This window comes from Betta splendens, chromosome 8 (assembly GCF_900634795.4).
Source record: "Betta splendens chromosome 8, fBetSpl5.4, whole genome shotgun sequence".
In the NCBI taxonomy this organism is placed as follows: domain Eukaryota; kingdom Metazoa; phylum Chordata; class Actinopteri; order Anabantiformes; family Osphronemidae; genus Betta; species Betta splendens.
The window spans coordinates 13,138,043-13,160,375 of NC_040888.2; the positions used below are offsets into that span (position 1 = coordinate 13,138,043).

Consider the following 22,333-nt stretch of genomic DNA (forward strand, 5'->3'; position numbering starts at 1 on the left):
AGTCAGGCTCATTACCTGCACCTGTTCCATAGCCTCTTGTTGAAGCTTTCCTCCCACACACCACTTGGTCAGTTATGCACGCTAACTACAATCATGACTAAATTCATGATCAAGTCTGGGTTGTGGTTTTTTTCTCTAGTGTCTTGTTAGTCTCTAGTTAGAATCTAGCTTGGTGTTTCCCAGTGTGGCCTGGGCTCTGAGGGAGCAGGCCTAGTAGTTAGTTAGCATAGGCTTTAGTGTGCAGCCAGTGTGTAGCGCTCAGGTGTGTGTAGTCAGAGCAAAGAGCACATTTGTAACAGTAACACAACAACCTTCTGCTAAATACTTTTACCATGAGCTAAGTGCTAGCGACCAACACTAAAAGCAAGATCATGTTTTTTGACAGGTTAAAAGTTAAAATGCTTGAAATATAAAGCTTTATTTTGGTAATCAACAACTTTCTATGAACAGTAGATACTGTAAACATTTCTGAATCATAATAATCACCCGGTTCTTGAAGATAACAAAGCTCACTCAACCGTTTGATTGCTCCTTAAAATGTCTGACTATTTAATTGCCAAAGTCAGAAAAGGGAAAATATGACATACACATAAAATTGAAGGTTTGAAGCATTGAAACATTAAACCTGAGTCTTACAATTAATAAAATGTTTATTGTAGTTTCACCAAAATTTCACAAAACAAAAAAATCTAAAAAAAACAGTTGTTGCCATATTCATGATATAAACTATTGTGACATTTGAACAAAAAAGTGACCTTGATTTATATGAATGAAACTTAGGAACGAGGCAGTTAACAAAAACTGAAAATGGTGCATTTTTTTTTATCTCTGGTAAAAGGCAAACGATTCATATCTTAGTGTAAGTTAATTAGAAGTGTTATTTCAATGTAAGATGTAGTCACTGTAAAATGGACTGGAGGAGCACAAGCATGATGTCGTTCTGTAGCTTCTGTAACTGCAGGATGTGTTATTTGTTATTTGTAACTAATGTCTTTCTTGAACTTTAAGCGTGAATCCGTCCGTCCTTTAATCCACGGTTTGTGAATCAAGTCGACTGCTTGCTTCTCCTTTTTGTTTGGTCCCGGCCATAAACGTCTGCCCGTTTGAAGGTCCTGTCACCGTGACAACCAGTCAACACAGCGATGCAACAGCAGCGAGAGAAATCAGGACACTTCTCTGAGACGTTACTCAAAGCAAGAGTGAACCGTGAGCCATTCTGGCTGAAGACTGACTCACTCACAGGTCGGCGCTGGGTAAGATGACCACGCTGTTACTCACTGGCACTAAACAGCAAAGACAATGTCACAGATTATGTCATTCTCTTGATTTCCTGTTTGTCAGTGACGCTTTAAATTATGTTCACGAATAGAAAAAGGTTATTGGTATCATTAACGAAAACGTCTCCTTCTAAAAGAACATTTGGACCTGAATATAATAATAAATTAATGTACAGTATTATGAATGGAACTAGATGGGTTATGTTCTAAATGAAACTTAAAAATGGACTATCACTATGCAGCACACTGTGCGTAATAATAATGAAAAATGTTTCTAATTTTGACCCAGACTATGACTCTAGAAGGAAATGAAGCTGTTGTTGTTGTAGTTCTACACATTTCCACCAGAGGGAGACGCAACAGAGCACATAAAATCCTCCGGGGTTCAAAGTGCAGCTATGAGCTTTCGGCTACAGCTGCTTTCAGCTTAATCAGGGATCACGCTCATCATCACACAGTGTTCTAGGACACTGCAGCTATTATTATTATTATTATTATTATTATTATTATTATTATTATTATTATTATTATTATTATTATTATTATTATTATTATTATTATTATTATTATTATTATTATTATTATTATTATTATTATTATTATTATTATTATTATTATTACTTGTTGCTGAACTTCATATCATCGGAAATAAAAATGTCTTGGACGTCTGAATGGGGGTATGTCCTTAACCCCTGCACAGCCCTGCACATTCCGCCCAGCACACCTGTGGTTCCCCACTGGAACAGGATCAAGTCCACTTTGAAGTGATCTCCCTGCTCCAGAGGCATAAATATAGATGAGACTCAAAGAAATGTCCATGAGAGGAGATGAAAGGTTTTTCTGCTGCGAGCGTGTTTCTCAGACGAGAAGTTGTGCTTTCAGTCAGAAACAAAGTGTTTGTTTTATTCGCAGGTGGCTGAGCTCCTGTAGCGTTTACATATTCATTTTTATCCTCAGAGACCATTTCAGCACGTTGCAAAGCCTGGGAACAACAAAATTATAGATATATGAGAGCAAGATTACACAAGGGCTCGTCGCCTCAGGGCAGCGACAACGTGACAAAAGGAAGGAAGTCCTCAAGCTTTTCTCATGTCTCATCCTTCCTGCTCGTCGTTAACAATAAAGACAGGAAACTACAGCGCGGTGAGCAGCTCAGCGTTCGAACCAGTGAGCTCACTTCCCACTCCACTGGCCAGTACAACGTTCCCAGTCACAGGACTGGAAACTGGGGAGGTTCCCAAGATCCTTATATCTCAGACACAGGCAGGAAATCCTGTCTGGAGACGAAGGTGTGCAGGGAAAACGGGTTTGGAGGCGAGCCAGTAAAAATCGAATTTAGCCTTAAGAGAAAGTTATACTATAATAAATGTGTGCTAAACAATGTACAACATACACATGTTCACTTTGTCCTTACTTAACCTCAGATATATACATATAAAATATGACGAAATACTGTACGACTTCGATAAAAATACAGGCAACAAGAATAAAATGTAGACGTGCTTAAATAAAAGTGTAACTTGTTACATAGTGATTAGTGGACGACTGATATCAATGTTCAACCTCCTAAATACACAGAGCTGCTTCCTTCCTCCAGGAAACAGTCACATGTCGACCAACGTGAGAAAGAAGAAGCAGCGAGCACAAAAACCTAGCAAGAAAAAGAAGAGAGAAAAGGTCTGTGCAGTTTAAATCTGAAATCCCACTATGAAATGTGTTTATGAGCAGTTGTGTCCTCATACAGACTGAAAAAGAGCTGATCTGTGCATCTGGTTTCAAGGTTTCCACAGAACAAACCAACGAGGCCTTCGGCTCCAACGCCCCGGAGTTCGTGGCGTTCCTGGATCAGATGATCAGATGGTTTTCCGAGCATCAGCAACAGGTTGATCAGCTGTTCGGCCCCAGCGACCCGGACGGGAGTGGACGGGTGCACCTGAAGGACTTTTGTCTGGGTAATCCGTCAGCTCCTTGAATGTCAGATAAAGATCACCCGAATGGGAAAAGGAGATTAGACAGCGATGATGTGAGTCAGCGTTGGCTACAGTAAAAGCCACAGTGGAGCATTTCACGAAGGGCACTGTGAAACCGACGTTTGATCATGAAGCAGAGACCCCCCCCCACCCCCTCAGATAAGACCAGCTGGCTCCTGGAAACAAATCATGGACAACGTTGCTTTTGTCTGTCAAACTTCAGATACCGTGAGGAATCTATACGTCTGTGATGAAAGATGTTCGAGGCACCGGGGAGCTCCAGCCTTTAGGATAACGCTGCGATTTACTAGAAATCACACACACACAAACAGCAAACACAGGAGTACACACAAACACACACAATTACTTGGTTTTTAATATATTAATAGAAAATATGCTGGTGCCTAATCTACAGGAGACACAGCTGAACTTCGTTAGGGTTTCTCTCAGCTTTTCTCATGACAAATGACTCATTACATTCACACACAATCTGATGAAGATGCAGTAACTCACACGGCTCACAGATCCATCATCGGTGACCCCTGCGTCTCTGCCTGCAGGCCTGATGAACCTGGACGTCCCCTGTCAGCGCGCTCAGCTCCAGACACTGACTCAGCTGCTGAAGAACGCCGGCAACACGATACGTTATCGAGGCTTGAACGGACAAGTGCAGAGTGTGAGGTAACGCAGATGCTGGTGTGAGCGGCTCGTTCATCTCTGCGTTTATGAACTTTTCATTTGGCATTTTTCTCCTTGAAGGCTGGGGGTCGGGAGCCTAGAGGTCGGTGCTCAAACAGCTGAGAGAGGAGACGTGGGGAGGTGTGTTGACTGTCAGCTGTTACCCGGATAAAGATGATATTCAGATTATTTTAAAACATTATTTAATCTACAGTCAGAGTTGTTTTCAAAAGGTCCTGGTATGTTTGACTCTGAGTCATAAAACTGTGATCTGGTTTAGTGCGTGAGTATGAATGTACAGCCGCTGAGCACAGACATATAGGAAAGCTGTATTTAGCGTAAAGGGAAGCTTCGTGTAACGAAACAATGTGTGGCAGAGCGATTCCAAGAATCTTTGTGAACAAACGTCAGGCTGTGTTGACGTTCAGACCACAACCTCCACGTCTGAGGTTCAGCCGTCTCGGGGTTTTCTGGCCCTCGGCTCCCGGCAGTAAATCAGTGTGTGACTCACCTTGTGTAACTCTGCTGCGTTCCTCAACACAATCCCAGTTCAGGACACATTTAGACTCAGCAGCTTTCAAAACAAACGGGATGCGGCACGACCTTTGCGCCAATGCTGGTGCCTTGGTTGTGTTAACCTCTAGTAAAGGTTTTGGGAATTAACAAGTTGAAGCCTTGATGAAATGGACCTAAAATCAAACTGTAACTTTCTCTACCACAGATTCGTCCGCCTCAGGCTCAGACTTGTTCCATTTGACTCCTCTGCAGCCCATCCAGGGAACTTTGAGGTGATTCTGCCAAGCAGCACCAAAGTGGCCGGTCTGACGAGGATCATCCAGGACCGGGTCGGGATCCAGACCCGCAGGCTGGAGGTGTTCCCGAGCCGGCAGACCGCAGCGGAGGCCTGCCTGCCCCCGGAGCGCACGCTGGAGGAGTGCGGCTTCATAGGAGGGCCGGAGGAGAGCCCTGCAGAGGACACGGTGTACTACGACTACAGCCTGACGCTCGCAGACTGTCCACTCCTCAACTGCGACCACTACTTCAGGCTGGAACCAGATCCTGCTGCCAGACGAACTAGAACCTGTTGATAAAACGTTGAAAAAATGAGATTCTAGCCAGAAGTACAAACAGGTCTCATAGTTACTTTTCTCTGACTCTGCACCTGAATGTAACAGAGAAAAACATGCAGTTATAAATTATTAACGTAAATAACTGTGAAGTTAATACCTAACCAATAACTGTTTTACTGGTGTGAACGCAGTCGTGTGAATTTGGTAGGAAGATGTTTATGAAAATGTTATTGTGTTATAGGTTGTTTCACTATATCATCGTTATATAATGGCATTTATGTGAATCTGTGTGAATCCAATAATTTTATTATTTCCCTTATAAGACTCTAAACTGATTGGCCCAGTACTTGCTTTATGTTGCTGTTCAACTCTAGGCACCTTCATCAGAAGGTGTCTCTCTCCTCCTCCTCCTTGTGATTCCATGTGACAGCAGTATTTTGGTAAATGGGATCAGATCATTAAGACATAACTACTGTTTAAAAAAATGCAAGCTGAGCACTGACAGCCTGCTGAGTCAATGTACAGTTGTCAACAATTACAAGGTTTGGGTTTTAGAAGCAAACCAGCTGGGAGCTTCACACTCAGCAGGGGGTCGTACTCACAGGGAGATCATTTCAGTCTGAGTGTGCAGCATACTCCCATTTTTACTGCTCCATAAAGCGGTGTGTGTAATTGGGGCCCCAGGGGGCCAGAGGAGCTACACTGTCCCTCACTGGAGCCAGTGGAAAGTGCTTGGCTGGTGGAAACCACAGAGCAGCTATAAACAGCGGCTGGTGGTGGCTATGCAGCTCTGAGCCCAGACTGGCCTGTAGCTCCCAGCTGCACATTTAATTCCCCCCAAAACAGAAGAGAAACAACGCAAATACATTTAACAAGGTCTACAACTGTCAAAGTCAAAACAGTTTTTATTCCATAGGTTAAAAAAAAACGTGCAATATAAATATTACAAAATTGAATACTTTTAATACTTGAACTTTAACACTGTTAGATTGTTTATATGCTTCCAAATCAGTACATTTAAGAAGTTTTAGAACAAGTGAAAAACAACAGAACTCACTGACACTAAGGCTTTAAACGAACATTTTTAAACAATTTGTGGCATGAAAAGTAAAAGAATATTACTTTCATGTCTATGTGCTAAATATAAAACCAGCATTTAGTTTAGCAGAACTGGACAGTTCATAATAAATGCTGAAGCATTTTTGTTTTTCTACATAAACTAATGTAAGAATAACAAAATAACTGCAGCACATTTATTTTACATGTCTCTCATTTCCAGAAAACCTTCAGGGGGCTATTTAAAATTTATATTTAGTTTTCTAACCAATGAGGTGAACACATTCCAGACCACATTCTTTCTAAAAACAAGATTAAATTAACTTAAATTTTGCAACCCTGAAGCCTGATGACTGCCAAACAACTGGGCAAGATGGAGTAACCTGTGTCACAGTTTTCAGAATAGCTACAAAAGCTCCAAGTTTAAAAAGCATTTCAACATATTTCCAGCAGATGCAGGAGATGAATGACTTTAAAGCAGCTTGTTGATGCTCTTTAGACAGAATAGTTGCTCTTCAAACATACAAACAGACATTTTTCTGCAACTGCCAATTGCAGCAGGCGACTATTTTCCTCACCACCAAAACCTCATGGTTTATGAACACGGAGCAGAAACCATCAGTTTGTTTATGGGCCAGAAAGAAGCTGGGAGAGCAGAATAAGCATTTATAAACTTGTATTTTCTACTCGTCTGCCAACAAAATTCTGATTGATTGTCTGATTGAACAGCTCTACAGTGTGTTCCTTTGGTCAAAGAATCCATCCCCTGTGATATAATCACACCGGATGCAGCCATGTCCTCCAGTTTTCCCACTTTGCTCTTGATTGTCCACTTGCTGCTTTTATTTAGAGTGTTGCTGTTCCCTTTTGATGGTTTTTGAGTCCATCTTGGCAACCAGAAGTCGGAGAAAGTCTCCAGAAGATCTAATAAGCTCTCTACCGCTGAAATGACAAAAAACAATAAGTGCACAGCGCTAGGAAGAGATCAGACTGATACAACCTCGACCTGCGTGTGCTGTCTCACTTACATGTTATACTCCATACCAACCAGGCTGATGCCGTTAACAGCCAGGATGCGATCGCCCGTCTTCAGTTTCTGACACTGGGCAGCGGGAGAGTCCGGAACCACGGACTTGACATAAATCCCACTCATTCCCAGTGGTGTTTTCTATATGAAGATAAAGTATAAGGTTATTGTACTGTCATATACTGTAGCTTTAGTGTAGGCATAACTGTACTGCATTTATTTTTATTAACTTTACAAAATGATAAACATCAGGCAGACGTGTGGATGAGTGGAAAGAATGAAGAGGAAGTCTTCGTACTGTTCCATCTACGAGAGCCAGTCCGAGGCCGTGAGGGCCTTTTTTAAGCTCCACTGTGAACACTTCCTCTCTGCCACCTTCCACATTTTCTGTCATCCGCTGAGGACATCCACTGACTGAAAAAAACACAAAGAAAGACATGTTCATGTTAAACAAACCTGGAGGAGTTGATTCCACAGCTGTGCTGCGGGATCTGGAACCTGCGGACTGTTTATTATTGCTGTATGATTTTTTCTACTCAATAACTTTTAGTTTATCCACTGACTTACCTACAGTATATTAAAAAAAACGTGTTATACCTCATTAACATCACAGGGTTTGTTTGTGCCCCATTTGTGATCGTGTGTGCAGTATGGTGTGTATTTAGCAGAAGTAGATTAAGAAGCAGAGGGAATGAACCGTCCAGTAATGGCTCAAAAACCAGGTAGTGACTGAAAACAGTGTAGCTCACAGGTTTGACCGATGGAAAACTAGTTCCACTGGTTCTACTATTAGTAAGGACACAGTGTTACAGTACATAACAAGTATGCCATTATGAGCTGAATCAGGTCATGATTAAAATACCAGGTGTCATTTACTATTTTCACCTGACTGTAGACACTGACTATAGAATGCTGTGATGCTGTATCAGGGACTTCCCATCTAACTAACAACAATGCACCAGCCACTAGCATTTCCAAAACAAATTGTTCCCACCCAGGCCACTCCTGCTCCTCTCCTGCCCTCTCCTCCTCCCCCCTCAGCCCCCACCACCCTCTCCTAACACGCAGTTCATCTGCCCCCCACGCAGGACCTGCCCCGGACAATGCCATCCCCGATTAAGATTCCACGCACCAACCCAACTGTAAATTCCCATGAGGGATCGGCCACTGCTCTTTTCTCTCCTGACATCACCACCTCTCTGTAATTCTTGGTGCCAGATTAAAGGATTACCAAACTTTGAAAATAACATTAACTGTTAGCCACAACCAGAGAGGTAGACACAGCGGCCCAGCATACAAACAGTTTCCATCAGGGTGTTTTCTGTTACAGACAACTGGACAACTTATTGAATTTATTCATTATCAGCTACTTGTACAAAATACTGAAAGTAAATACCATTACTAAAATATTGGTCAAATATTGGTATTAAATACAAAAAATAATAAAAATGTACTGCAGTAGTTGCAGCTTGGTAAATCTGTTCTTTTATTTTCATTTTTGGCTAAATTATTGCAGCTCACAATGTTTTACTGTATAATAATCCAGGCAATGACTAATGGGGAATGTTCAAAGTAATTCCCAACCAATTTAGGCAAATTACTTTTATTAAGGCACTAAACGAGATGCACAGAGGAACAAGCAACCAATGAGAGTAAAGACATCTGATTAAGATCAACATAAACCCTCTTTGTAATTGCATACAACCTCACTGGGGGGTCTGTTAAGGAACGCATTAGCACCAGTTGAACCTCTTATACACAAACGCAAATCACATGTGACGAAAAGTGTTTTTGAAGGCTTGATTCAGATCTAAGGGCTTTAAGAGTGCATCTGTACCAACCGGGCTCGCTTAGATACCACAATGTTTTCTTACAACTAACAGCAACTAACATTTACTGTCTTTGTTGTGTGAGGCAATTTATTTGTAAACAATGTCTGTCTGTACAGTAGCTTAAAATGGATGTCTTATTTATGGTCAAACATGACAATTTTTGAATAACAAAAACAAGTTTGAATAGATATTGTATACACGTCTAAAAGTAAGGGGCTATCCATCTTAGCATAATGCATCAGTAGTTTGAAGAATAATAAAAGGCATTATGTCTTGTTCAGCATATGTACTGTAGGAGGATGACGTGAAGTGTTTATTGGTTTATAGGTAAAAAAATATATACTTCTTCTCTCATTGTGTTCAACATCCTGCCACTGGAAACACCCCCCAGAAGTTTGAAGCTTTAATCTCGTATGACTAGATGAGTCAATGTAGAATGTGGAAAATGTTCCTAAAAAAAGTAGCAATATTGTAACTTTTAGTTGTAGTTGTAACTCTAAAACTAAAAAGGTCAACTCCCTGTAACTCCTATTGATGACGTCATGACAGAGGCCTCCAAAAACAATAGAGGCGGGAGAGGAAGCGCTCTTTCCTTTTCCACAGTGAACCCACCCTGCAGAGACAGATTCCTGACCTCCAGAGTGAGTAACAGATGAAGGGAGGAGACACGCTGTCTTTTTATGTTGGGGCACCTAAACGCGGCTATCGAACTGAAGGGGACACTAAAGCAGCAGTTCCACGAGGTCAAGTCGCTAAAAAGTTTTTGTAAAAACTTCAGTTAGTCAGGCGACGGTAATGAGGATGAAAGAGAAAGGAGTGCGGCTGACCTCACCCCAGAGGTTGTTAATGAGCCTCGGTTCAACCTCGTATTGCCTTTGACAGAGGCGTTTGTCATTTGACTGAAAAGTCACTGTGTTTAGGTCTCTTTTACTCAAATTTCAGTTAAAATGTTTTAGCTACTGGTGAGTCTTTAAAGAGCAACTTTAATAAATCTGTTATAACTTTTATGGCTATATTTAATTTAAATGTGTTGGGCAGCAATTTATATTTTAATTATACATTGTATGAATTACTGGAAATCCTAATTACCTAATTATGGCAGTGTGACTGACAGGCAATTGCATTTTGGAGTGCGAAGTATTTTTCTGCTACCTTTCCTTTGGTGGCACGCTCCCTCCTGCAGGTCAGCCTCTAGGTCAGCAAGCTCCATGCCCTGAGGGGTGTTGGGAGGTGTGAGCAGACAGGATGGGTCCAAGGCCAGGCTTTTGTGGTAGCCCATGTCAGCCTGTCCTGGAAGGGTGTTTTGTAGCTCCAAGTTTTTCAGTTTCTGGGCCAAGACCTCCTCACAGCTGCTAAGGTCACCATGAGATCCTCGGGCAGGAGCAGGCTCTTGAAGGGGGGAACACTTCATCTCTGTCTCAGAAGAGGGGCAGGTAACTGGCTCAGAGACCTCCTGATGTTGTAATGAGGGTGAGGTTGCAGACTGGCTGTCTGTAGTCATCCCATTGAGGGCCTAATTTCAAGATATATTAGGTCAATTAATGGCAGATTTAAAAACATAAAAGTGGCCCCCTTCATGCCTGACTGATGTTATGTTTGTTTCTGTTCAGTGAGCTTGTTACCTGTTCTTCCCTGTCAGCATCAGCTTGGGTTTTATTGTGAGGGAGATGGCGAATGAACTCCTGCAGTCGACTAAGTTGTTCAAACAGAGCTGGCTCGATGGAAGGATTACTCAGCTCCAAGTGAAAAGTGCTGCTGGGCAGGATGAGTGGCGGGTGGTTGTCAAAGTTCTCCAGGATGTCAGCTGCCGATGTGAAACAGAAAAGCCTGCTTGTTATTGCTCCTTTAAAAAGTGGCATAAACCTTGTTTGAAACTCAATCTCCGTGTAAAACTGCTCCATTTAAAATGAGTTGTTGTGTCACGTGTTTCCAGTAAAAGAATGCAGCCAATTTGTGTGAGGAGGTGTCATGAGTTGGCAGCAAAGGGTTGACAGCCCTTGTGTTACTAGCCTGGTTTAGGGTTAATTCATGCTAAGTTTGAAGTCCAATTTGAGAAAAAGACAGAACAAAACTGAACTGAAAAGGTACAAAAAAATAAAGAGACCATGTAAGAAATGTAAAAAGAGACTTGCTTATTTGATGGCTAAAAAATATGGCAAGAATGGCAAGTTTTTAAAAACAGAAGCACAGTGGTCTCTTTTACATAACGTCTCGCTCTGTCAAGCACAAACATGTACGTCACATCAGGCTCAAAGGAGAGTCTGGTTACAACAGTTTACAGTACATACTGTCACCTTTAAGAACAGGACAGCTACAGAAAAGTTGAGTGTTGTTTTATAATCTAATGGTTAAATGGATTTTAAACATTTGAAATTAGGTATATAAAAATATGATTAACTAAAAAGTCTATATAGTACATCTATTGTGTATCATATATTAAATAAATTAAAAAAGTTATGTCAAGTCAAAGTAGTAGTAATAAAGGCAGGTGCATTTACTACGATACTCACTTGTCTTGACAGCGCCTATAGCGTCATTCTGTGTTGGGGTCCATCCAGTGGGACAGGCTTTACCCGAGCTATATTCCCTCAGCATGTGGTGAAGCTGAGCAGGGTTCAAGGCTGCAAACTCGGTTCTCAGAGAAGCCCAGGATGACTGAAGGACGTAAAACAACAAAGACACCCACAATATTATGAAACAGGGAAAAAGAGATTTAAAAAACTTTAAAGGACTTGCAGGATTGTAAAACTGTGCCTTTGTAGTTCAGGATGCGAGGCTGGCGAGTGCTTTCCCAATCATGCTTGTCGCCATATAAGGAAACAAAGTCAACGCTACCCTCTCATTTGAATTTAAACCATCTTACACGAGTTATACAATCTGGTATGTGCTTTTTGTATGTGTCACCACGGGATTGGATATAGTAACAAAGAATCTTGGGAAAATATTTCCCTTGCACAGCGGGAACACACCAGCAGCATATGCTGTATGCACTTTGCTGTTCTTCTTGATGCCATAGCCAGTCTTTCTTGGATGTATTAGTTTTTGATCACTGCCAAAAGGAAACGGTGACATTCAAGACAAACACTATTCACTTCACTGAATCTTTTTCCAGTTGAACTGGAAATAAGACTTTGCCCAGACATGCCGGGGCCACAAAAGAAAACATATGATTCTGAGGAGTCCCGCCCTCTTTAATAACACAGATGCCACACTCACGGCTCAACCAACGGAAGGTGCAGTTTAAGTGCCACTCATAAACAGAAACTTGAAAATGTCTATGTGTACTATTTAAGATTTAATGTTGCACAGCTAAAATGAACCCTCAGATGTTGTGTTGTTTAATACTGTTGGCAGAGAAAGCCATGCCACATCCCCTGCTGTAATGTATTACTATGCCAGAGAAGAAAGGCCAAAGAAACTCCAGATGGCAAACTACAAGTCTGTTGAGGGTGTGTGCTCTACTGCTGCACGGTGACCTCATATCAGGGCAGGGATACATTAAGCCACTGACTTCCTAGCAACCTTCCAATTCTATGAACTGATGACACACCATCTTTGACAGCTGCATTGTGGGTGGGTTGGTGCTATGTAGTGAGATATTCATGACTCCTATAAAAGGTTAAACTAGGTCTCAATCCTACTGTGTTTAGTAATGGATAAAAGCTTTTATGTTTGAGAGGTGCAGATGAATCATTCATGTGGCTGTATTGTAAAAATGAAGCACACAATCTATTGAAACAAACGAAAGTCCTCACTGTGCTGTGTGTCTCATATCATCCAAAAACCCATAAATCATAAAATGATTAATTATTTGCACCAATCTTGTCTTGTCCATGTGTCACCCTTCAACTGTGTTGCATAAGGGTTATTTTTATACCTGACCCATTCAAATTCAATTTAGCTGCCATTTTTAGTACAAAGTGTAAACAAGACGGGTAACCAAAAAAGGTAAGATTAGGTTAAATCAGCAGATTACTAGTGCTCAGCAAAGATTACACACAAAAGCAAACGTAAACTTGCTCAACTGATGTATAAAATATTTTAAAATTCGTTCCTCTGATGTACTTCTGTGTGTTGTAAGTGACATCTGAGCTCGTAGCTTGGATTATGTAAGAATAAACAAGATTTACAGTGATAATGAATTGCAAACACACAAAGGCTAATGGGATATACTCAGCTCTGTTTAACTTTAAAAGAGATGTGGGAATGCCAAACCTTTGCTGGCACTGTGACATTGTGATGTCACTGCAGTGTATTTAAGTCCATCTGTTCTCTAAGCTTACTACTGTATAGCCATAAACCACTAGCGTGTTTCCAGAGATTTGTCGGGTTTAATTAGTCATATTATCACAGTGTTTATCAACAGCAAGAAGCTGTAAAGAAGAGGATTACCTTGCTACAGTGGAAATGGCTAGAAGAAGTTAACATTTCTCAAAGATTCAACAGTGTGCACGTAATAAACATAAATAACTTGTATTGTCTTGGAATCTTTGAGCAAACTCTGACGCAAACTCGACCCAACTCTCCAGGCTACAGTAAGACAAACAGGAAAGGAGAAGCGGATGTCCCCTGACCTGCAGGAGGGTTTCTCTAGGTGTGGCCAGCAGGTTGACAGCAGTAGACAGTTTCTGGAAAAACTCAGTGGCCAAATCCCCCAGACCGGCACTCTGGACCCAGTCCATCAGCAGGTCCAGGTTGGCCCGGATCTGAACCCCTCTGGACCACTGGTAGAACCCAGAAATGGATCCTAAACAATGAAGTAGACTTAGATTAGGCTTCAATATCCTAACTGTAAAGTCTAGAAATTTTAGTTTTTGTATTCACAACACAAGCATTATGTATTACATGATATCAAAATAGCCTAAATGCAGTTTATTAGAAAACAATAGATTTACAATGCAATTTTAACAGTGTTCAGATTTAATCTTACCTCTCTCCATGAGTGCGTTGAACAGTGACGCATTGATGAAGAAGAACAGATACGCACAGAGTTGTAATGAGATGTCAGGATGCACCTGGAAGGCCGTGAGAAGCATCAACGCCTCCTTCAGCACCTCAAGGATACCACCGAGTCCATCAGGTACCCGAAGGTGACCACTCTCTGTGAATGGGTTTCCATCCAGCAGACCAGGGAGAGCTGAATACATACTCTGTGGAAACAGTCTTTATTTCAACAATTTTTTATAAATTGATTAATCAGCAGATCTCATGCAACCTGACCCATTTTTATTCATATACTTGAAGCAAGAGGCTAAAAGCAAAAAAGAAGAAGCAGAAGTAGAGAGGTGCAGTAATGGAGTCATATTTAACAGGAAATTAAGAGAAAGACTGTTTTCTTCTCCTCCCTTCCTTCCTCCTGCTTAGTGTCTTCCTCTGCAATAAACTAATGCCTATATGAGCTAATAATTGTTAAAAATAATTAACACCAAAAACATGAATTAACTATTATATTGTTTATTATTAATAAATAACATGGAGCAGCGGACGAGATGTGTGACAAGCTGACAAGTCAAATAAGAAAAGAAGCATTAAACTAAATGTATTAGCTAAACGACAATCTTTCAAATATTTTGCTGCTATTGTGATTATTATGCCTGACTATTCCAAAGAACAGCACAGGCTGTTCCTGCTTCCTTCCCTTCCTTCCTCAGTCCTTGTGCAGGGTGGTGGTGTTTCTACAGACTAGGCAATTTTGTGCCTCTGCGGTGAAGTTGCATTTGAATGTGTGAACATTTCAATATGGTTCCTGTGAATAGGAAGGCTGAACAGATCTATCCTGGAAGTGTCTGCACCGCAGTAAAACAGGGAAGTTCAGTTTTGTCATTCATGGACAACAACAAAGGTTACAACATACTAATATACATTTAAAGAATTAACAGAATTTAAGAGTGTCTTCTAGATGGCACAATAGATCAGTTTAAGTTAAAACTGATTATGTTTCCTTTTTTCCACTTTTGATGTGCTGTGTTGTACCCGAGGGGTTCAGGTTTATATGTAATACATTGTATGTGCTGACACATTGCTAAGCTGAGGTAGCTGAGCTACTGTAAGTCAAAATAAAACTAATCTTGAAACCAAGTTAAACACATAATACGTACTATAAAATGCTGGAAGGCCAAACATTTAGCCAAAATTCAGTCTATATTTGAACACAATCTTTCTGGCACTTTTTTAAAATTAAAAAAAGATTTAATCAAGTAGCTTAAATATCTCGAAATATCCAGCAGAAATAGGCAACCAGTATTCTATGCTGTTCATAACTAAAACAGATAGTAACTGGCTTCATCAGGTCAGACCATGGCTTCCCTTCGCCAATCACCAAATAAACATAAAATGAACTTTCAAATAAGTAAATTTATCTATATTGTCTTTGGGCCACATTGTGCAGTCAGATCCTTTAGCTCCTCTGATTAGATGGTTTTGCTGTGCTACGGTCACAATAAAACTGGCCTTTATTTAGGTTTGCACCTTGGTAACTGTATTTTTTGAAAACTGTGTGTTTCAGCCAACCTTTGTTAGATAGTAGACAGACTGCTGAAAGGTGAACATGATCACTTCCTCTAGGACTGTCATGGCTTCCTCACAGGCTGTTCTAGTAGAGGATATCTCAGAGTCCAAAAGACCTAAAATACCAAGAAAACACCAAATAAACAAACAAATAAGTTTCAAAAAAAGTTTTACGGTGGCAAGCATGTTAAGTGTTATTATAGTAAACACCTTCGTCCTCCTGTTCCGGCCTCCAGGGTAGTAACTCAGGGACTTCATGCTGGATAAAGTGCAGCAGTTCAATGGAGTTGGACATCCATAGCAGCAAAGGCTGCAGACCTGGGATCAGTTCCTCCATGCTGAGCAGCTGAAGATGATCAGGCTGCCCATTAGTGGAGCTCCTGATTTACAGACAGAACAATTAGAAAAAGTAAGTAATGTAATGGAGGTCTGCTCTTTATGCATATGTACCTGTACCATGCTGTTATCTATAACAGAATGATTTAAAAATAAATAATATAATGTGTAAAAAGACTTGACATGAAAGCTGATATTTACGGACATATGACAATGAACCTCGAAGTAGACTCTATTCAATTCACTGACGTCTGAGCATATAGCACCGTTCTCATGAGAACTAAATAAACTGCTGCAAGTTTCTTAGAGAAGAGAATGTGGGAGGTCGTCTCTTTACACAACCTGCATTTAAGACATCTCTTTGTTTTCTGAAGGAGCATGTAGTAGTAAATCAGGATCCCTAACACTTCTTTTATTCAGACAGTAACACTTGCTGTCAGGCATCATATATAATTTCAGGCAGCAGCTGATCTAAATCTAAATCCATCTATGGTTTGTCTACTCACATTTCTGGCTGAATTGTTGCAAGCTCCTTTGTCTTCTCCTAAACACATGCAGTGAAGAAAATATGCATTTGAGGGTTCGCCATCAACACAGAAAAACACCTTTAAGCTTGGTCTAGAAAGGTTATTTATGAGGCAGAAACAAAGAGCAAAGTTTTAGCCTTACCCACATAATAAGCTGGATTTTGCTGGCTATTCTTAGCAGTAGTTGTCTTAAGTGTGTCAGCTCGAATGTGGAGGCTGAGTGCTGGATACAAAGGCTCAGCAAGAAGGCAGGTGTGAGTTTTGGTTCATTTCCACACGGATCAAGCATGTTTAAAATTTTCTGCAGGACTTTTTCCTCTTGCTCCAGACCATAGTTTATCGAAGCCTCTGTGCCTTCCAGGTCCCTCCAACGAGGTGGGACAGTCTTCCTCAGGAACCTTTTTGTGGCAATTGAAGAACCACAAGATGAACACGCAGGTGTTGCCTTTAAATCCACATTTGGGCAGATTCTGGTCATCCACAGTGGGGTCTGTAGGGATGCTGATGTGCTAGTAGGATCCTTAAACAGGAACAAGTAGTGTTTACCCAAACCCACTAAGTCCCCTGGGTTCAGTTCTACCTCACCTTTGAGGAAAGAACCATTTCTAGTCACAGGAGCACCATGTAGGGGCTTCAGCATTGTCTGTGTCTTCCTGTGCTCCCCTGTGGATGTGGGGTTGTTTGAGTCAAGCCGTCTGACACAGCAGTGTTGAGGCAACACATCAGGAGCAAAGAGAAGGACGTCAACCTTTAATCTCTCCTCATCTTCTCCATTACAGTGTTCCTTACAGCACCCAAGGATGGTGGTGGTCCCGCTCAACAAGTAAATAACAAAATCCTGCAAATAAATGAACAAGTTAAACTATAAAATAAAGAATTGCTTCACGTTAGGATAAATTAGGTAAATAAACATTTCACTGTATTTTACTTATCAATAACATTATCATTGATTCTTTGGATTTCAAAAAAATCATTAAATATTATAAATGTCAATCATACAGTAATTAATCAAAAACATGAAATTGAAAAAAATGAAACTGTTTTGACGTACAGTAATACAATTATCAAACCCTATTTGGAGGTGTCAGCCAGTGCGTATGCTGGGTATGACTTTCATTGCGTAACTCTCTGGAAATGAACCAGCACTGTGCGTGTGAACAGCAGTAGGATCAGCTGGTGTAATTACAGCATGAGAACAGGCAAATGTGGAAGGGCTTATGGGTGAGACATCGGAGATGTTCACGACCTTGGGGTCATCACATTAAGACTCTTAGTCGGGCAATGACACAGTATCAACGGCTTGAGAGGCCTGTGTCTAGAAGTCTAACAGCAGCCCTCATGTTGGGGTAGAACTACTTTAATGTGTGCTTTCAAATAAATAATGTCCTAGCACACTATCACATTATGGCTGCTACTTGTGCACAATTTATAGACTTAGCCTCCACATAATTAAAACTTCAAGCTAATAAACAAATCACAGATTTTATCACAGATTGTTGACAAATGATCACTGATGTTACATTTTGTAATTATAGCTTGAATTTTTTTTGCTTACACCTGCTGTTGCAGAGTCAGATTAGGCCTGCTGTGCTAATGTATCCTGCACAGTCAGCAATCTCCACAAGCAACATCATGAGCAAAAAAAAAGTGCTTCCTGTTTTTGGGAAAGGGCTGGGCTGAAGCCACAGCCTGACTCGGGTTTACTGTGGAAAGCTGTGAGCTATGTAAACAAGTGATTTAAAGTTTATTACACAGGGAACGTGATGTTTTTGAGATCGTTTTTGAATGAGTCATAATTTAAAACCCAGGTATGCAGATTACAATACACTATGGTAGTTAAAGTGAGCCCTACCCCAGAGTGTGTTTATATACAGCACTCAAAAAGCAGCTCCTGTGCAGTTTATCTTTTATCTACAGTCAATCAAGGCTATCTCCTTGTTTTAAATGCCCTGAGTAGGCTCAACAAGCAAAGCCACTTGTGTTCCCCCTCTGAATCTAAACAGGACTACAGGATCAACTGTGTAGTTCACAAGCCAGTCTCACTCTGTCCCAAGAAAGCCACAGACTCTGTCCACCACAGCTTACCAATGGCCTACTCTCTGCTCTGGGATTTTCTCCTTGAGGTACTTAACCTCACAAGTTCAGTCCAACTTGCTCATGTACCTGTTGACACACCTGTGTTTGCTTCTAAGGCATAATCTGTTTTCCACTTTAATGTTAATTTAACATATTAACATGAAATCTATCTTAAGTGACAGTACTTTAAGAAGTGACCCATTTAACTTGAAAATCATTTATAGCACTAAACCTTGTTTACTATGTAACCATTTGTTATATGGACAATACATACAAGCCACAAGTCAGATTTTTACTTGTTGTGCATTGCACCATGCTTCATCAACCAATTTATGTAACTTTGTTTAAAGGGATGATTGTTGATCTGGTTGACACTTTCACCTCGTCTCTCACCTGCCTATGGCTGTAGCCCTGCAGCAAGAGGAAGTATGGAAATTCAAAAGGTGGATGAATGGAATACTGTGTGGTGTTGTCATCACTGCTCTCTGTCTCCTCCTTCTCCGTGCCAATTTGCAGCACTTCCTTGTCAGCTTCTGCGTCTGGGTCCTCTCTAAGCATGGTGTGCTGGGCTCGACTGGCCTCCTTCTCCATTGCAGACAGATCCATCTCGCTTAAGCTCCTCCAGATCCCAAGTCCATCCGCATCCTCGCCGCTGCCATCCACAAACAGAGAGGTGACTCTGGAGCGGCCCTTCTGCAGCTTACGAGCCTGAGCATTGATACCTGCATTAAAGAGGAGAAAGTGTGTTAAGGCAAATGCAGTGTTTTCAATAATTAGATCTATCAGTGAATTTTCACAGAATGCAAATAAATGCAGACTACACAAAATTTTAAATGGCAATTCAATTTCTTGACTAAGCAAGAGATTATACTTTAAAATATGTTTTGCTTGAATGTGTTAATTTAAATTAACAATTAACAATGACCAAAATCCCATTAGACGCATAGTCTAACATTAAGGGCTGGCTGCACTGGAACTACTGCAAACCATAAGATAATCAGAGGAAAGAGAGAAAATGTGCAGGAAATGTGAAAAGTGGCCACGTCTGTCAGATACCAACAGCCGCTTTGTCAACCTAACATAACACAAACACCATTCAGTTCATTTCGAGCCATTAAGCACTGTGGAATGTCCACAGAGCCTTGCTTCACACGGGACTCCACCATTCATATCAGCCATGGAAATAGGTGTTTTCCACATCTTTCAACACTATGATAGATAGGCTCAGTGCCTAAGAAACCCAGAGAGGTAAAGAGCGGTGAAATATACACAACTTTGAGGAACCAGCAACTAGTAAATGGCCATAATCATGATGAATTTCAACATTCAAAACACTAAGCATACTGTAAATCTACACATACATTTTTGTCAAATGCAAGTAAGGAAAGCCTTACTGCAAATGTAAATTGACCTTTGAGGTTCCAGGGTACAGGAAGTGAACACTGATAGAAAGACTAACACAGCAGTCAGTGCTGCTACAGACCCAGCTACAGACCCAGTGAGAGGAGCTACATGGTGCCTTGATGTTTTGTGGGGCCATGATAGGCCCTTGCAATAAAACAAAGATAAGACTGGGGCAGCTGTGACCTCCTCTGTCCCTCATTGCAGCTTTTGTTTCCTCCTGACCCCTCTCACACGCCTGCCATCTTCCCTGTTCTAGCTTGTGATAAGCTGGACAAAGGCTCCCACATATCACCACAACAAAACTGAGGGACTGATTTTCCAGGTGTAAGGACATTATGGTCACTGTTAAAAAGTTAAAATACTCTGACATTAAATGACTTCTATACCTGCTGTGATTGTGTCTCTGTCTTTTAAACTTTGCTCTTCTATATTTGCTCTTAGCTGAATTTCAAAGCGTCTGGAGAAGCCTTCCTTGGGTTTCCAAAGTGATTGCAGCATGAGAGGTTTCTCGTTATCTCCCACAACACGAAAACATTCTCTCTTCCACTGGTTATCAGCTCCTGTCTGGCCAATCACATCGCAGAGCACATAGTCATTTGGATCTTCTTTCTCCAGGCAGTACCTGAGCAAAGAAAAAGGGGCAGGAGGATTTTCAGAGAATGTTATCGATAGATGGAAAATTATTAGGGACTGATTTTACTGTTTTCAGTCCTACATATCATATGCCCAGCTTTACAGTACTGTACAGTACTATCAGAAATTACTATGCAATTATATGGTGCTGATTACAGATTTTACTCATTGCAAAATCAGTAATATTGTTAAAAATCCTAACGACCTACAGTACAAGTTATGTTACAAGTTACCTGTTATAATAGATCTCATTTTGACAACACAGTTCAGACGTACATTGTGTTTGAAATATGTTGTTGCAGTTACAAGATCTATCAAGATGGCTTAAATGCTTGATATGCCAGATTATAGTATAATGTTTTACAGGCATCATAGCCAGAACCTGTTTCATGCCGTGCATATCTGTTAACACTAAGTTTTTCCAGAGTTTTTCCAGGCACTTGAAGATGTAGTCCAGCTGACAAATTTCAGCACCTTCTTTTATGTGGAAAAAACATACAGACACACACAGTGTGTCAGATGAAGCCTTATACCTCTCTAATGCCTCTTTCACCAGCTCCTTTGCACTGGACTGTGTGGTTGCCAGCACACTTTTGTAGTTTGTTCCTTGACAGATGTCATTGCCGAAAATCTTCAGGACACCAGGGACAGACATTTGGCTGGACAACTCTGCTGGATCATCTGCAGTTTGTAGGTCTCCACTGCCTAAAGCCTGGCCCCGACGCCCTGTGTCACGCAGGTTTGGGCTGTAGTTGAAAACTGTTGAAAGTCTGTTGTTGTGGCGGCGGATTTTGCTTTTGGCTGGCTGCCGGACACCCACACTTTCTGTGGAGTGTACAGTGCTGTCCGATTTGTTTGACCTAAGACAACAGAAAAGAAGATAAGGTACACTAGTAGTTAAAGCTTAAAAGCATTATCTTAACTGCTTAAAAAGAATTATGTTTAACCCATCCTAAATGTTTGGTTGCAGTCATGTGTCTGAAAACCAGAAAGGAATTTGTTCTTTGAGTTTTAAACTTAGTTAAGGAGTAGTATAATGCTATAACAGTGCACACCTGTCATTTTCAACCTAAAAAAATATCCTTAACCATATATAAATATGGCCACGTCTGTCAGATACCAACAGCCGCTTTGTCAACCTAACATAACACAAACACTATTCAGTTTTATAGATCTTTTTTGGTTATTTGGTTCTTAAGCAATATACTGTAGTAATAAACAAAATGAGCCACTTAGACTTACTGGACAGACCCATTGCTGGGTTTCCTCCCCAGTTTGGCCAGTCGCCTCTTGGGAGAGCGGATGAGTAAACCCACAGGGAAGTTAAGGGTTTGCTTATTTGAGTGGCTGCTTCTCTCTTCTGAAAGCATTGTTGTTATAACTGACAAACACAGCACTCTTAAAACGTACTGAGATGACTATATAATGGCATTCTTCGCCGCTAGCTAGCTTACGTTTGCTAACTAGGAAAGGAAAAGGGAACGGTTAAAAGAAGGTTCTCCGCGAAAATAGTCCACTTCCACGTCCACACGAAATTCCCTCAAAAATCACAAAAATGTGCGTATATAGTCGCTGTATTCGTCAGAGAAAAAACTGTTAAAAGTATTTATTTCAGTGTAAAGTTTCCTTCGAGTAACCGAAGTTAACGTGAAGTTCCCACGCGCGTCAGAGGAAAACTCTGGTCCATAGATTTAAAACTTCCAAATAGCGTCACTCGAACGTAAAACTCAAACTGAAATTAAAGTTTTGTAGAAAAAGAAAACAAACGAAACGTTCTGGCAAAACAATACTTCACTCCTGGACTTAAACCCATCGAAAACAAGTAGGTGGACAGAACGCCCCATGATAAATATAGTAGAATCCGTTAACTCCGACAGGAGCCTGGAGCGGACTGAATGAACCACAACCTGCAGTTGGAGGCACGAGCTACTACAAGTGAC

At 40.9% G+C, this 22,333-nt stretch overlaps 2 protein-coding genes across 3 annotated transcripts; one reads left to right on the forward strand and one right to left on the reverse strand.

Moving 5' to 3' along the window:
* The first annotated feature begins 815 nt into the window (after positions 1–815).
* Positions 816–5,857, forward strand: LOC114860548 (uncharacterized). Of its 2 annotated transcripts, XM_029159220.3 has the most exons (7): positions 816–1,253; positions 2,235–2,420; positions 2,875–2,954; positions 3,058–3,229; positions 3,808–3,928; positions 4,007–4,066; positions 4,647–5,857. In XM_029159220.3, the coding sequence occupies exons 2-7, from the start codon at positions 2,285–2,287 to the stop codon at positions 5,011–5,013; spliced, it is 936 nt and encodes a 311-aa protein (XP_029015053.1). In that variant the 5' UTR covers positions 816–1,253; positions 2,235–2,284; the 3' UTR covers positions 5,014–5,857. The 2 variants fall into 2 exon arrangements, with proteins under 2 accessions (XP_029015053.1, XP_029015054.1); XM_029159221.3 differs by lacking the exon at positions 2,235–2,420 and having other exon boundaries at positions 904–1,253; positions 4,647–5,593.
* A 25-nt stretch (positions 5,858–5,882) lies between these two features.
* On the reverse strand, positions 5,883–22,117 carry radil2a (Ras association and DIL domains 2a). Its single transcript, XM_029159483.2, has 16 exons — positions 21,636–22,117; positions 20,927–21,253; positions 20,147–20,382; positions 18,750–19,078; positions 16,423–17,118; positions 16,260–16,297; positions 15,628–15,797; positions 15,421–15,533; positions 13,841–14,060; positions 13,485–13,657; positions 11,421–11,565; positions 10,533–10,714; positions 10,063–10,423; positions 7,377–7,492; positions 7,080–7,219; positions 5,883–6,993 (listed from the first exon to the last, which is right to left on the reverse strand). Exons 1-16 carry the CDS (start codon positions 21,761–21,763, stop codon positions 6,894–6,896), a joined length of 3,474 nt encoding a protein of 1,157 aa, XP_029015316.1. The 5' UTR covers positions 21,764–22,117; the 3' UTR covers positions 5,883–6,893.
* Between the last annotated feature and the right edge of the window lie 216 nt (positions 22,118–22,333).